This window comes from Pimephales promelas, chromosome 18, assembly GCF_988280905.1.
Source record: "Pimephales promelas chromosome 18, fPimPro1.hap1.1, whole genome shotgun sequence".
Lineage (NCBI taxonomy): Eukaryota > Metazoa > Chordata > Actinopteri > Cypriniformes > Leuciscidae > Pimephales > Pimephales promelas.
The window spans coordinates 26,754,933-26,770,233 of NC_142786.1; the positions used below are offsets into that span (position 1 = coordinate 26,754,933).

General features: G+C 34.9%; 1 protein-coding gene across 1 annotated transcript; it reads right to left on the bottom strand.

Moving 5' to 3' along the window:
* Nucleotides 1-351: 351 nt before the first annotated feature.
* rmp24 (ribonuclease MRP subunit p24) lies at nt 352-14,776 on the bottom strand. Its single transcript, XM_039681086.2, has 5 exons — nt 14,509-14,776; nt 10,187-10,206; nt 9,607-9,806; nt 1,029-1,210; nt 352-938 (listed from the first exon to the last, which is right to left on the bottom strand). The coding sequence occupies exons 1-5, from the start codon at nt 14,610-14,612 to the stop codon at nt 794-796; spliced, it is 651 nt and encodes a 216-aa protein (XP_039537020.2). The 5' UTR covers nt 14,613-14,776; the 3' UTR covers nt 352-793.
* Nucleotides 14,777-15,301: the final 525 nt, after the last annotated feature.

Genomic DNA, 15,301 nt, shown 5'->3' on the forward strand with positions numbered 1-15,301 from the left:
CAGTATTTTTTTAACACAATTTGTGTTGCTTTATTAAATATACAATTTAAAAATTATTATAATAGTTTGGGGCCTAGAAAAAAATCTCTTTAAGATAAATAAATAAATATAATCTCTTTAAGATGAATAAAATAAACATTATGGGTTTTTTAATCTCTTTTAAGATTAATAAATAAACACAAACTTTATTATTTTACTTTTTATTGAAAAAAATGTAAATGTATTGAGACAGAAAAAAAGAAGCCAGTGTGACGTATTTTTGGTCTTTTCTATATAGTCTGAAGGCAACTATGCCACCAAATGTAAACAACAAAGCCCAATTTTCACAATTATTTCAATGTGTAAGCCAAGTGTAAAGAAAATCCATCTTTTAATATCAGTAATCCAAACAATGGATTCAAATGTGTGAAGTCAGTGTACAAAATTAACATTAAACACACAACATATAAAAGTTATCTTTTTTTGTTAAAAAAATAACAATATGTGGTATCATGAAAATAATAGCAAATTAAAAACAAAGCAAAAAAAAAACTACAAAAAGTCACAGCGTTGTTCTGTAGCACAAGTTACAATGTGCTATAAAAAATAAATGTTTATGCCACTTGTCCAGAAGGATCCAGAAATGAGACGTTTAGTTCAGTTGAGTTTAACCCAGTCCTTCAATATAAACCAGGCTATAATGACTCCTCCACCAGGTGGCATTGAGGAGAAGTGATTATCATCCTCGTCATGAACTTCAGTGGCTCCTTTCAAAGTGGGCCAGAGTCTTTCATTTTCAAGGATGCCGAGGTCTTCAGAGAGATGAGAGGAAGTCCTTCAGACCACCTTTCTTACTCTGCTGTTTGGTTTCCAGCATAAGGATCTTTTTGAGGCGGGCGAAGGGTGACGACTTTGCACTGCAAGACTTTGATGACGAGCTGGTGTTTGAAGACACTGACCTGCGGGAAGAAAGCATTGAGTAAATGGTTTCATTAGTTCTGTGAGATGCAGTTAGGACTTGCATTATATATGTTCAAAGAGTAGCTTACCTTGGTGTGCCACTTGGTGTTCTGTCCACTGCTGATTTTGGAGTGGTCCTGTTGACAGACTGTGGAGTTCTTTGTTTGCCTGCACTTCCTGGGGTACTTCGGTTCTGTGGCAGAGTACCCAAAAGCTCACGGTTCATTCCAGGTTGTCTGGACATCTTGTTACAGGTGTAACACGTCGCCATCTAAAAGAACAAAGTATCTTGGTTAAATAATGGTTAAATGATAAAATATGTCATCATGCCAAATTGCCAAAATGATTTGAAAAACACACACAAATAGCCTATAATTTATATATATGACTTTCCAAAAATATCCCAATTTTAAAGTTGGGATATCCAGACATTTGCTCAGCTTAAATATATATATATATATATATATATATATATATATATATTATTATTTTATTTTTTTTGAGCTGAGCAAATGTCAGGATATCCCAACTTTAAAATTGCCTAATATTAGTATTTTTTTCCCGATGACAAAATTAGTAAATAAAAAAAAAAAGTTTTATCATATTAAAGATAGATTCAAATATAAATGCCCCACATACACAAAACACTGTTTGTAATACAAAAATAAAATATCTATCAAAACAAAATCTGAAGAGAAGATAAACAATGTCTGAAATCAAGATGTACTCATGGATCTTAAAATGGAAAAGCAAATTTAATGATATGCACAATTCATTAATTAATAAAGTCGATAGAAGACAAGCGTCTCACAAACAAAAGTTGATTGCCCAAACTTCATATCCTGACTGGAAACCCAAACAAAATGGCAAAAATCAAAATGTATAGCTTTAACCTGAGTAAGTTACTAAAACGAATGTATAAAATAAGCATCTTGTTTTGTTGTTGCACTGTGGGGCTAACAAGGTTTAGCAGGCACTTGTGAGCACTTATCTCAGGTATTTCACACATTGTATATGAACGTGAGCTCTATAAACAGCAAGGTACAAGCCAAAAGTACACTACACACATGCAGGGAGGCCATTCGCACACAGACAAAAACTGCCAGAGACAGTGCTAAATTAAGCCAACCAACCCCAGCATTTCCAATCTTCTACTGACACTTATTTAATCTTCAATTTTACACACTTCAACTGACACATAATTTATTTTATTCAAGAAGGATGCATTAAATTGATTAAAAACATTTATAACGTTACGAAATGCTGTTCTTTTGAACTTTCTATTAATCAAAGAATCTTTGTATGTATCAGTTTCCACAGAAATAATTTCAACATTTCCTGAGCATAAAATCAACCTATAAGAATGATTTCTGAAGGATCATGCGACACTGAAACTTTGCCATCAATGGACAAAGTTACATTTTAAAACATAAAAAAGTGGTTAAATTTGTCATAATATTTCACAATATTACAGTTTTACTGTAATTTTGGTCAAATAAATGCAGTTTTGGGGTAAATAAGAGATTTTCCAAAACCCCATACTTTTGAATGGTAGTCTACACAAGAAAAACCTCATAAATCCTGAACATATGGGTTACATTGTTGCATTAATGTAATTTATGTTAACTGCACAAATGATGAAACTTAAATTCTTCTGTGTGGAAATTGAACTCACCGAGACAAAGGCTGCCATTGTTTGTTGAGATAACAGGTGTCTAAGCTGAAGTGTAGATGATTTGAGATGATCCAGGCATGTACATGTGAGAACAGCTATGTTTACTACAGCTCCCTTCACGTGTGGAGATATAAAGAGCAGGACGGGCCAATCAGCTGCAGAGGGGGAGGAGTCTGCCTGACTAACTCCTATCTCTGATTGGTTACTGAAAGAATGCTCTGTAGTATCTGAACAATCCGTAATGGAATTCCTCAGAAACTTGAACCAAGTCTCTAAAAAGTAAAACAATTATCTTTAATAAAGCAAGCAATTCTCCTTTTAATTTGTCTGTACATGATTTAATACTGTACACCTTGAATGGGAACTGTGGACTAAGTACAGATGGTTTGTAAGAGAAATCTTTTCACTTGTACTTGTACATTAAAACTCAAATATGCCACAAAAGTCTATTTTATCTTTTCATCTTCCAAGGCTAAATAAATATATAAATCAATGTTTTGGCATTAGACTAAAACACTGACCAAACCCAGCAAAGAGCTTTAGGAGAATATGATATCAAGATTAAGGCTAAAATAGAAAACAACAAATACTAGTTAACCACTGCTTTAAAAGTTGAGCGGTTTTCCATATCACGACAGCAGACTCGGTCACATCCTCTAATCTCCATCACAGAGCTCAATACCAAAATAGATCATTCCCCACAATCAAAATATGCTCATTTAATAGGGTCATAAACACAATGCTCAAAACAGAGACGCCAGGCTGGGAATGAATCCTTGGGAGAAACACTGTTAAAGAAAAGAGTGGATTCAGAGGGAGATGAGTATCTATTGCCTGTTTTCTAAAATGAAAATTAAATGATTCTGCTGTAGAGGCCAGCTTAGTAGTTGTAGATTAAGGAATAATTGCTGGTTAAACTAGTTAAGAAGCCTGAAAGGTTACACCAACAAACCAGCAACTAAAACAAAAAACAAACAAACATATGTTTCGAACAGAGGCAACTAGAATTACCAAAGAAACAACTTGATTCATACCTGAACAAAACCAAATGAAACTCTTGGTTACCAACACTCTTCAAAATAAGTTTTATTGTTCCACATAAGAAAGGAAGTCATTATGGAAGCTTGTTTCTGCCACAGAATAACAAAAATAGGCAATTGCGACTTTTTATCTCACAATTTCGATTTTTCTCAGAACTGTTACGACTAAAATAGCATATGATATTGGTATTTGGCATATGGTATTTGGTAAATTTATAACTGTCAGTTCAGTTCTCACTGTTTCACAGTTGTGAGTTATAACATCCAGATTGTAAGATATACACTCACAATTGAGAAAAAAAATCCTAATTATGGGGCAAAAACTATTCACGATTACATTTTACATTTTTTTACTCAGTGCAGTGGTGGAAACAAGCTTTCATAAGCTATCGACTATAAGTCTTTTAGGCAAGATATCCCATAATCCATTGCTTGGTCATTTTCACAAACAAGTCTAAGGTCTTCCTTTCTTCTGTAAAAGACTAAAAAATATATTTTCAAAAAGAACGTAACAGAATTCACAAGTCTTAATCAAGCTAGTTTATATTGGCAAAAGCCTCACGGCTCGCTTGCATGAGACTGATGCAATTAGACCAAAGCAGCTGACAAGAGACCGGAAACAAACAGGGAAAGCAAAATGGAGCTGTCAAGACTGCATATCGATAAATCCAATGCAGGGTGAAGAGTCATGCATGGAATAACAATACTGCCAGTGGTTTCTTTTACTTCTAACCCTTCCATTATGCCAACATAAACACATTCAGTGGGATCCAAATGTCTGAGATCAACTTCCTCATTTGATCGAGAAAATTTGACTTGGAAAAAGTGAAATTTGACTTGGAAAAGTATATATATATATATATATATATATATATATATATATATATATATATATACACACACACACACACATCAGTCCAGCAGATGGGCTTTTTGTGTTCTATTATTAGTCCAGGCTCCTGAAATACCCTCAACCCAGCAGCCACAAGCCGGGCTAGACTGTCGGCTCTGACCTTCCTGCTGAGATTCTAGATGCCACAGCTGCCCTTGATATGCAAGCTGGCCAAGTAAAATGTGTGTGTGTGTTCAACTATCGATATGTGGAGACCCATCTGGTTTCCAGGATGATCGATCTGTGGCCCATCCCCCTTGACCAAACATGGAAAATCTGCATCGCTGATTCTTTCCCTGAGGGGAAACAGGATGTCACATGCACTAAGCATAACCTGCATCAAACATAGGCTGGAAAAAGCCAAGGTTACTGGCACAGATGCTTCCCAAAATGTTGAAAGATGCACATGCAACGTTTAAGCTTTTGTTGGAGATATGGAAAATGTCCAACTCAAAGTTGATAACAACAAAGGACCTTGAAAAGCAGGTGCTGCATACTAATGTTCATAATATCTATTTTAAATATAGTACATAAAAATGCTATTAGTGCATCACAAATCATGCAATGTTGAAAATAGCATGGCAAAGATGCTCAGGTGGTGCACCATTTCAAATGTAACTCTTTTAGTTTATTCTTAGCTAAAAACACTTAGTTCTTTCAAAAATATATGTGATCATTAATGTATATTTACTTAGTTCAAGTAATAAAGTATTCTCATGAGTGTATAATATGCCATTGAAAATCCATACGGGTAAGGGGTTCTAATGTCGGTCGCCATGTTGCCCCTCCATCTTGAAAGTACATTAGCCAAAGAGGGACATGCCCGTTAATTCAAGCTTCGTCTTTCGCGTTTACGTTTGAGTTAACACTCATGGACGAGTTCGAACTGGAAGCCATCTTGGACTACATTGGCCACCGTAGAGTTAAATCGAAATCGGAATTGAGAGGATCAGAAACTAATATTCACTGGATGGTCATATACCTTTTCACCGCTAGATGGGCGTAAAAATCACACAGTGCAGCTTTAATGCAGATAAAACCCCTCTGTTTCTCCAGGATGTAACTTGAATATCTACACGCTTTTGTTTCTCCTTCTGTGAGGAATTTGGATGTGGAGTTTGACAGTTCTCTCAAGTTTAATTAAAATATTAGCTCTGTGATTGGTTTGTTTCTTTCATCTCTGCTCGCTTGCTAAAATTAAGCCGTTTCTATCCGAGAAGTCTCAGTTGCAATCCATGCTTTTATTACGACAAGGCTAGATTTTTGCAACTCCATCTATTTTAATCAAAGCCTCAAATTTCTTATTTACAGGTGGTTCAAAATGCAGCAGCACGATTTCTGAAAGGACGTTAAAAAATGTATGCATGTATATATCTAAGCTTACTTTAAATTCCATGAACTCGCTTAAAGTGATAGAGCTTTTTCTGTGGCTGGTCCCACTTAATGGAAACCTTCCAAACCACATTAGCGCTGCTTCTACCATGTGCCCTGATTAGTTGGCTGGACTTATGTGTCGTGATTGGTCAACCACTTCAAGCGTGAGCACGAATTATTTTAATGAGGGAGAAGAACTCAAGACTACAATCAAAGTTTTTAAGGGAGTTCAGAATCAGTGTTTACTGATTAGAGAATAAATCCTTTAGGAGTGCTTTGGAACTTCGCAGATGCTCAAACAGCAACATTACACACTAAAGAAAGCTGGAAATGTAAAAAAACAAAACAAAACATAATAGGTCGTCCATACAACAAGGGTTTCTAAAACTATTGCATATTATTGGTGTAATCTGTGCCAAAATGAGTCTTACCACTGAAACGTGTGTACTCACCCATCACCACAAAGTGCATACAGTATACATTTGTGTAAGCAGATTCAGATTGAGCAGCCAGGATTCAGTTAAGAACAGTCTATCCGGAGCACATGAACACTACACCATCTTTAAATGAGTTGTTCACTTTATGAAAAACTTTTGCTGATAATTTACTCACCCCCATGTCATCCAAGATGTCCACGTCTTTCTTACTTCAGTCGAAAAGAAATTAAGGTTTTTGATGAAAACATTCCAGCATTTTTCGGAAATGAAATGAAACGAAATGAAAAAATGAAAAAATGAAACGGCCATTAATCCAACTAGCCAACAAATATATGAAGGGATACTTAAAATAACTTTCTAAAGACCTGGCAGGGCTGTCATAAGCCACATTACATGTCAAGCATTTCACAGCAAGAGACTGTGTGGCTCTGACTAATTCAAAAGTTCAAAGGAAAGAGACCCCACACACACACACTCATTCATAATTCAACACGATTGACAAGACAGACAGCAACAGTAAAATGTGTCTAACACAAAGAGAGTGTGAAGAAAGATCCTTAAAACAGAGATTTCTTTTTTTTTTTCAAGAAACAGAACAGATTAAATCTTTAAATTGTCCTGTTTCTTGTAATTTGCCCCCCTCCACCTTTGGATTTGTTCTTGCGTGATGAATGAAATGTAAGAAACTGTATATAAAGATAAAATGTTTCCAAAGATTATGAAAACTAAAGAAGGTCCTACGTGACCTTTACGCATGTCATTCCCCTTCTGAAAGATCTACAATGGTTGCCAAACAAACAAACCAAACAAAGTTTGTTGACTTATAAAATGCATTGAGCACTTTAATTTTTTGTACATTTAATTTCTTTTTTGGGATTCACAACAAATGAATTTCAAGCATCAACCTTTGACTATTTTTTGGAGGATCTTATTAATCTAGTGACAATTTGTTCTTTATCTCAAAATAGATATGATGTTTATGTAAAACTTATGTTCTATTCAATCTGACATCATCTATTCAAGGCAGACAAACCAAGAAAGATGATTTTCAATGACCCCCACAAAAGAGTTTATTGCTTTGAAAGTTCTCTAAATGCTCTGACCCTCAAAGCTAGCCAACTCTGTATAGTGGGACAAAACGAGACAGTTAATAAAAATGAACTCTCCTGACATTGTCTCCCTATCTAGTTCATTATTTGTTAAGCCAGAATCCTCCTCTCCTGCAGAGAAAAAAATGCGAGCAATGTGTGCTGAATCTAACAGAATGCCAAACAGTCCACCCCCTGAACCATGAGTCTCACGCAGCAGCAGAGAGATATGCATCTGTGTGCACCAGCACGTACACCTCCATAACATCTGTGAACTTTTAAGGGTTAAATACTTCTGCAAATAACCACATTTTCAAAAGAAACACCTCCAACCACACACTGATGCAGCCACACTTCAAAAGAGCTTCAGAAAATGAGAACCTTTCCGCTTTAAATCGTCTTCCTTGGTTTCGAATCGAAGTTATCTGAGGCTAAACAAATCCCTATTAAAGGAGCTTTTCAGTGTCTGATTAATGTCTGGCACATGAACGATAATTACCGTGATAGTGTGTAACCATAACTTTAAAAATAGAAATCATACTCCTTGCGAAATTTCCAAATATTTTAAAATGTTCAATTGTACCCCAGTCTTCCAAGCATCAGTAAAGTGCACCCAAAGTCAATGGGAACTGCTTTTAAAGCCACAATGACCCAGTCTGTGTCTACCGAAAGAGGATCAGGCATACATATACAGTTATACACAGACACACACAGAATGATCACAAAATGATCTGGAACGCAGAATCCCTGACAATAAAACAGCTGAAAACTCATCTTTTCCATCAGCACTTAAAGGGTTAGTTCACCCAAAAATGAAAATTGCGACATTAATGACTCCCCCCTCCCCCCCATGTCATCTTCTGAACACAGTTTAAGATATTCTAGATTTAGTCCGAGAGCTTTCTGTCCCTCAATTGAAAATGTTTACGCGATAAACTGTCCTTGTCTAGAAAGGATATAAAGACAGAAAGACAGAAAGACAGAAAGAAAGAAAGAAAGAAAGAAAGAAAGAAAGAATGTTTACGCGATAAACTGTCCTTGTCTAGAAAGGATATAAAGACAGAAAGACAGAAAGAAAGAAAGAAAGAAAGAAAGAAAGAAAGAAAGAAAGAAAGAAAGAAAGAAAGAAAGAAAGAAAGAAAGAAAGAAAGACAGACAGACAGAAAGAAAGACCTATGCTTCCACTATTTCAATATATCTCCCTGTTCTAGCTTGTACTATTCAGTGATGTCTGAAACTTGCATTACCTTTTTACCTTTCTATTATCGAGTTTCTATTCTAGAGTGGAGCTGCTGGCTCACGAAGAGCCCAGTTTCAATCTGACCTGGGTCACTTTTTCAACCATACTACCCTTTATGCCACCATCTTATAATATTAAAATAGCCCCAATAAAAAAATAAAAAGCAAAAATGGGAAGCTTGCACATAAAATGTTTACTTTGTAATGTTAGAATTCAGAAACGATTGTTGCATATTTTAAATGTATATTTATGATATGTTCTTGCCCACTATTGAATTTTTACTATATATACATTTCTGTTTAAAAGTTTGGAGTCTGCAAGATTTTTATGTTTTTAAACGAAGTCTCTTATGCTCACTAAGGCTCCATTTATTTGATCAAAATATAGAAATTACAGTAATGTTGTAAAATATAAGAAATAATTATTTTCTATTTGAATTAGTGCTGTCATATCAATTAATCATTATTCATCCGTTCTAAATATATTTTTGTATTATTATATGTGTATGTGTGCGCACAAACATATGTATGCATTTATATACCACACACACATACAGTATATTAATATAATTATATATATATATATATACACATATTATTTAAAACACTAACTTTTATTTTAGAATTGATAAATCACGATTTGACAGCACTAAAAAGTAATTTATTTCTGTAATATTTATTTATTATTTAAACCGGAACAGCAATTATTTGGAAATAGATCTTATATAACATTATAAAACTTATTTTACTGTCTCTTTTGATTAATTGAATGCATCCTTGCCTTCTTTCTGGTTAATATAACTCTAATAATCTAATCTCAAGCACCTGTTCTTAAAAACTCAGAAAAGGGCAGAAAGGTAGAAATCGTGACAGCAAATATACTGAACTCAAGAGGACATAAAACATGTGGACTTGACCTCACCAGAGCATTGGAGGACCTTTTAAACTTTTGGAGGACTACAGTCTGTTCTGTGCTGAGTCTCTTTCCTGCCGAATCCCTCTTCAGAATTCTCCTGATCCTCGCCGCAGGCTTCCGCTTGGGCCGCACGCGCACGTGATGATTTCCCAGTTGTCGCCACTGGAAGCAGAAAGGGCAGATCACAGACTCCGGCAGGGCAGTGGCTGGAACGGTGGGAGAAACATAGATGAGGTTTTTAACATGGCAACTGGTTCAAATAAAACAGGTGATGCTATGCTCTATTCTGAGGACAGTTTGGCATTTTGGACTTTGGAAAACAGCTTCCCAATATGTGGTCATCCTACCCCTGCTGTCGGACCTTTGAGGTCTGTGAAGGCCATAGAAATGGATTCATGATTTACATCAGGAAATGTGGTTGGACTTACTGGGTTTAACTTACTGGGATACTGTTCCTTTTCAAAACCAACTTTCTGTTCTGTTGCCTACATCTTATATAGGTCTTATAGAGGCTTTGGGAGTATATTAAAAGCTCTTTACAATGACATACAAGTCTATTAATATGAATAACTAAGCCATAACTTACCATTGCTTTGATGCCTTCTCCTGTAATAAAAAAAGCAGTAAAAGAGTTAGTCTTTAGATCTCAGACTTTAAAATAGTTACCCTGGAATATAGCAGCTTATGAATAATTTATGAGCTTGATAGAGGTCTTGCACCCAATCCAGGTGCAGCCATCTTTAAAATTTAGTGTTTGAACTTCTGTTTTTGCTGTAGCTCTGTATATTTCTATGGCATTGCTGTCAAAGAGTTATTAGCTGGTGATGAAGCGGTTCAACTAAAGTTATCATGAGTATTGTAATGTTTGAAGTGGATTTCATAACAAAAGTCAGTACTGGGAAGATTTTAAAGAATAGTTCACTTCAAAAACTAAATTCTGAGATAATTTACTCACCCACCACAAGTTGTTTCAAACCTGTATGAATGTATTTCTTCTGCTGAACACAAAGAAAGATATAAAGATGACCGGTGACCAGAGTAGGAAAAGTATATATATATTGAAGTCAATAGGGTCCATCAACGGTTTGGTTACTGATATTCTTCACAGTATCTTCCTTTGTGTTCAGCAGAAGAAAGAAATTCATACAGGTTTGAAACAACTTGAGTGTGAATAAATAATGACCGAATTTTAATTTTTAAGTGAACTTCCTTTAAAATGCTGTGTACTGTAAACATAATCCGGAAGACAGAAAAAGGAGCGGGGCGTAGTTCACTTTAAAAAATAAACTTTTGCTAATAATTTACTCACCCCCATTTCATCCAAGATGTCCATATCTTTCTTTCTTCAGTCGAAAAAATGTAAGTTTTTTGATGAAAACATTCCAGGAGTTTTCTCCATATATTGGACTTGACAGTTTCAGTGCAAACTCCAAACTTTTCAAAGGGCTTTAAACGATTTCAGACGATGAATAAGGGTCTTATAAAGCGAAACGATAACTCATTTAAAAAAAAAAAAGTTTACGTTTTATAAGCTCAAATGGTCGCCTTGCTCTGTTCACACGATGCATTTGTGACTCTCCTGTTCGAACTCGTTCATCAAAATGAACAAATCTTTTCCCGAGTCAATTCGTTCATTTTGTTCATTCAATGAACCAAATGACACGAAAAAAAGATTCGTTCATTTTGATGAACGAGTTCGAACAGGAGAGTCACAAACGCATCGTCTGGAATCGTTTAAAGCCCTTTCAACAGTTTGCAGTTTGCACTGAAACCGTCTTTTGGACCTTGAACCGTGCATTATATGGAGAAAAATCCTGGAATGTTTTCATCAAAAACCTTTGTTTCTTTTCAACTGAAGAAAGAATGACATGGATATCTTGGATGACATGGGGGTGAATAAATAATCAGCAAAAGTTTTTTAAAAGTGAACTACTCCTTTAAGGTCTAGAACATGCAAAGTGAAATCCCTGACAGACTAGGAATAAAAAAAATTTTCTTCTGAGTTCTGACCCAATGTTTCTGTCTAGTACAATATTCAATATCCCACCACATATGTATTTTCAGGAGAGACCTCACTTAAATTTACAATGTGATTACAAATACTGATGTCAAAGTGCACACACAGGCTTTCAGTGGCCATGACTACCCTGAGTGTGAGTGTGCATCCTATTTTTGGACATGGTGCTGTTCTTCCTTCCTCATTTATATAATCTACATAATCCTGTCTAAAATTAGTCCACACTGCTAAAAGCTGCCTCTTGTTATTGTGCGGCACGTGCATGTTAACAGGAGCGTTTTTTTTTTCTTTCTTTGTATTATTATTCTAATCATCCAATCTCACATCCACACCGGATGTTTCACAGCGTGACATAGAGCCGGGGCCGACCTCTTGTTCCCAATGAGAACACATAGAGCTGTTATCTGGGTAGTGAGGACGTGTGAGGGAAAAAATTCCTGCCTGCCAGTGCCATGAAGTCTGATAAATGTCCTCCAAACACATTACAAACAGGGACACACTCGACACACTCTGTCGATTGTGTCCAGGCTTAAATGTAATTTCTTTTTCTTCATTTATGTTTGTTTCCCTTTTTAAATATATGGATTCTTAAGGGTTTCACTTTTGGCTTGTTTGTTACATTGTTTATTTGTTTAATTGTATTATTTTCATTTCTTTATTGGCTTTTTATGAATGAAAGTTGTACATGTAGAATTGGAAACATCCACCCAATTGCTTCAATTGCTTTGCTTTAATTGCATTAAAGCTTGTTTATTTTGAATTATTCCTTTTCTACTGTAGGAACAAAACACCAAATACTCCTTTCATTTTTATTTGTATTTTTCCCATTTTAATGTTTCGTTTGACTTTATTTTTATTCATTTATTTGTTTCTATTATACCAGACCAGTGCAGTACGACTCTCCAGTGACCTGTGCAGACTCTTTAGATCAATAATTATAAAAAATTTTTTCAAAAATTATCAAAAAATAAATAACAAATATCAAAAAAGCCTATAAATCCGAAAGCCTATAAATCCGAAACAAAAACTCAGAACTTCATATAAATGGGTGAGCATATGAGACGTGACATTCTGAATAGGCATGCACATTTTTAAGGGGATCTGGTGCTACAACTTTCAAAAAGCTTTGAAAACCATATGTTAAATTGCCTAAATAGGCTGTTTGGACTTTTCCATCTATGATGTCAGTGCTAAATAAAACGTAATGTCTTTTTACGCATGTGCGTTTAAAGGTCTTAAATGTTTAAAGCCCGCTAAATGCTGCTTGCAGCTTTAATTTATAATTATTTATTTATTTTTGGGGGAGTTTTGTTAATTAAAAAAAGTAAAAACCACCTAGTACTGCCATTTACATGTAATATCACATGACTTCTTTCTGTGGTAATCTAATTTTTAAAAATTACCAATTAATAATTCTAAAATGGCTTCTTTTAAGTGCTCTCAGAACCAAGATAAAGAACCTTTTCAATTAATGTACTGTCTCAGCACGATTAAATCAACAAAAACTAAACCCTACTCTAGCTAAATCACCTGTGATACAAATCAAGAAAGAGAATAATGCCTCCATTACAGTCCACTGATAACTCTAGCAGACACAGCTTATCCCTCTATATCGACAAGCCTGGGAACAAAAGGCTGTGCCTTACGAAGACACCAGTGGAAGATACTGAGAGTGAACCAAAGGGCTTAACTCAAGTGGTTTATAAATAAGAACATATCTCATAGCACGCATACTTTCAGACAACAGATTCCAGTAACTCGCGTACATGCATGTCATGAGTCAGTGCAGATGTACCCTGAACTCGACGAGCACAACAAACCGACTAACACTCAAAACTTGCTAACCCTCCTGGCTTGGGACACATTCGATTCAATCTAAGAAAAACATGCTAAGCTTCATCTTCACTCACTCTGCTGTGAAACAAAAGAATTTGAGTTTACATTTATATATGTGTCGGTTAATCAACATGGATTTTTCAATGGAGATCTGCCATTCTCCATCCACTTTCAATATTAAAGGAACAAATGTTTGTGATGCAAACCACACATGTTTGGATTAACCCACACACTGAACAAAAACTCTAAAATGACTAACACACTGTTTAGCTGATGAGATTTGAGAGCACGTTTATTTCATTACCTTGATGGTGCCGTAATACGAAAATAAGATGACTGGGACTGCACGTCTAGTGCTTTTGAACACATCACTAACTGTATGCAAGGTTTACTGAAAATTCCCTGAAGAAATCACATAGAAAGCATCTATAAATCTCAATATGGAGTCATTCTTTAGTATCTAAAAAAATAATTATCCAACAATGACATTAATGCAACTATTCAATGGGAAATAATGGGTTCACACTCACAGATACTCCAATTTTTGCAGTGTCTGCATAAACTGTCGTTTTCTATTTTTTTTTTTTTTTTTTTTACATAATACCTTTCATTTACTATTAAGATTTCAAAACAACATTCCATAAATAATAAAATTATTATTGATTACTAAAAAAAATCAAGAATGTCTTACATTGCTATTATGAGACTGTCACTGAAACACTGATCAATCATGCATATTTGTATTGCTGTACTTCAATATACATTTTTAATATACAGAAAAAAAGGTTCTGCTTATCAGTTATCTGACATAAAAAATAATCAGTAATGTAATGGTCATCATACAAACTAATATTTTAAGATTTTAAATGTAACTGGTGGTTTGTGATGTGAAGATGAGGAGTAGCCTGGCATCTTCTGGTGACTTCATGTTATTACAGAAGAAAGCATGGCGAGGAGGGGGAGCATACAGTACAGCATGTACAGAGTCCACGTATAAATATGAACAGTTGATGAAAATTGAACTTACATGATAAACGTACATACTACTTACTTACATGAGAAAGCGCGACTGTTCAGGGCAGATGTCTTTGTAAAGAAGAGAAGCCTTGATTAAAAACCTCGTGTTTTGGTCTTCGCGTTTGCTTTTACAGCCAACCATTTTTTGATAACAGCCAAGCGTCCAAACTAAATGCTACCTTATTAGATAATTGTGATATATAATAAAATAACGTGGATTTGTTTTAGTACGTTTTCTGTGTTTTCTCGACCCAGCGTGACTACAGGAAACACCAGAGTCTTTACTTTAAAATTACCCACAATGCCGCGCAAAGCGGGTGAGGAATTATGGGAGTGCGAGTTTTTTTTTTTTTGGCGACGCGTAGCCTACTGTGCAGGGTCATCTGTGATTTACTGCTCCAATAAAGCCCTAATAGCAAGATGCAATGTCGTTTACTTACACTATTGCTAGGGGAGTGTAGGCTATTTAATCCAGTGCTATACATTTTTAATTTACATCAACACACCAGCATTTAGTGTTCAGGGTTTTTCTACTGGAGATCATATAGGTTCAATAGCCGGCTATCTATATATATATATATATATATATATATATATATATATATATATATATATATATATATATATATATATATATATATATGGCACTTTAAGGTATACACGTTATTACTAGGCCAGCTACTGTTACTTGTAGCCTAATAACAGTAGGCTAATATAAATTTATCATCTATAATATAATTCAATATAATATAATATAATATAATATAATAATATGCCTAATAATATATTATATATCATTATTGTTTCCATTGGCAAAATGATTGCTAACTA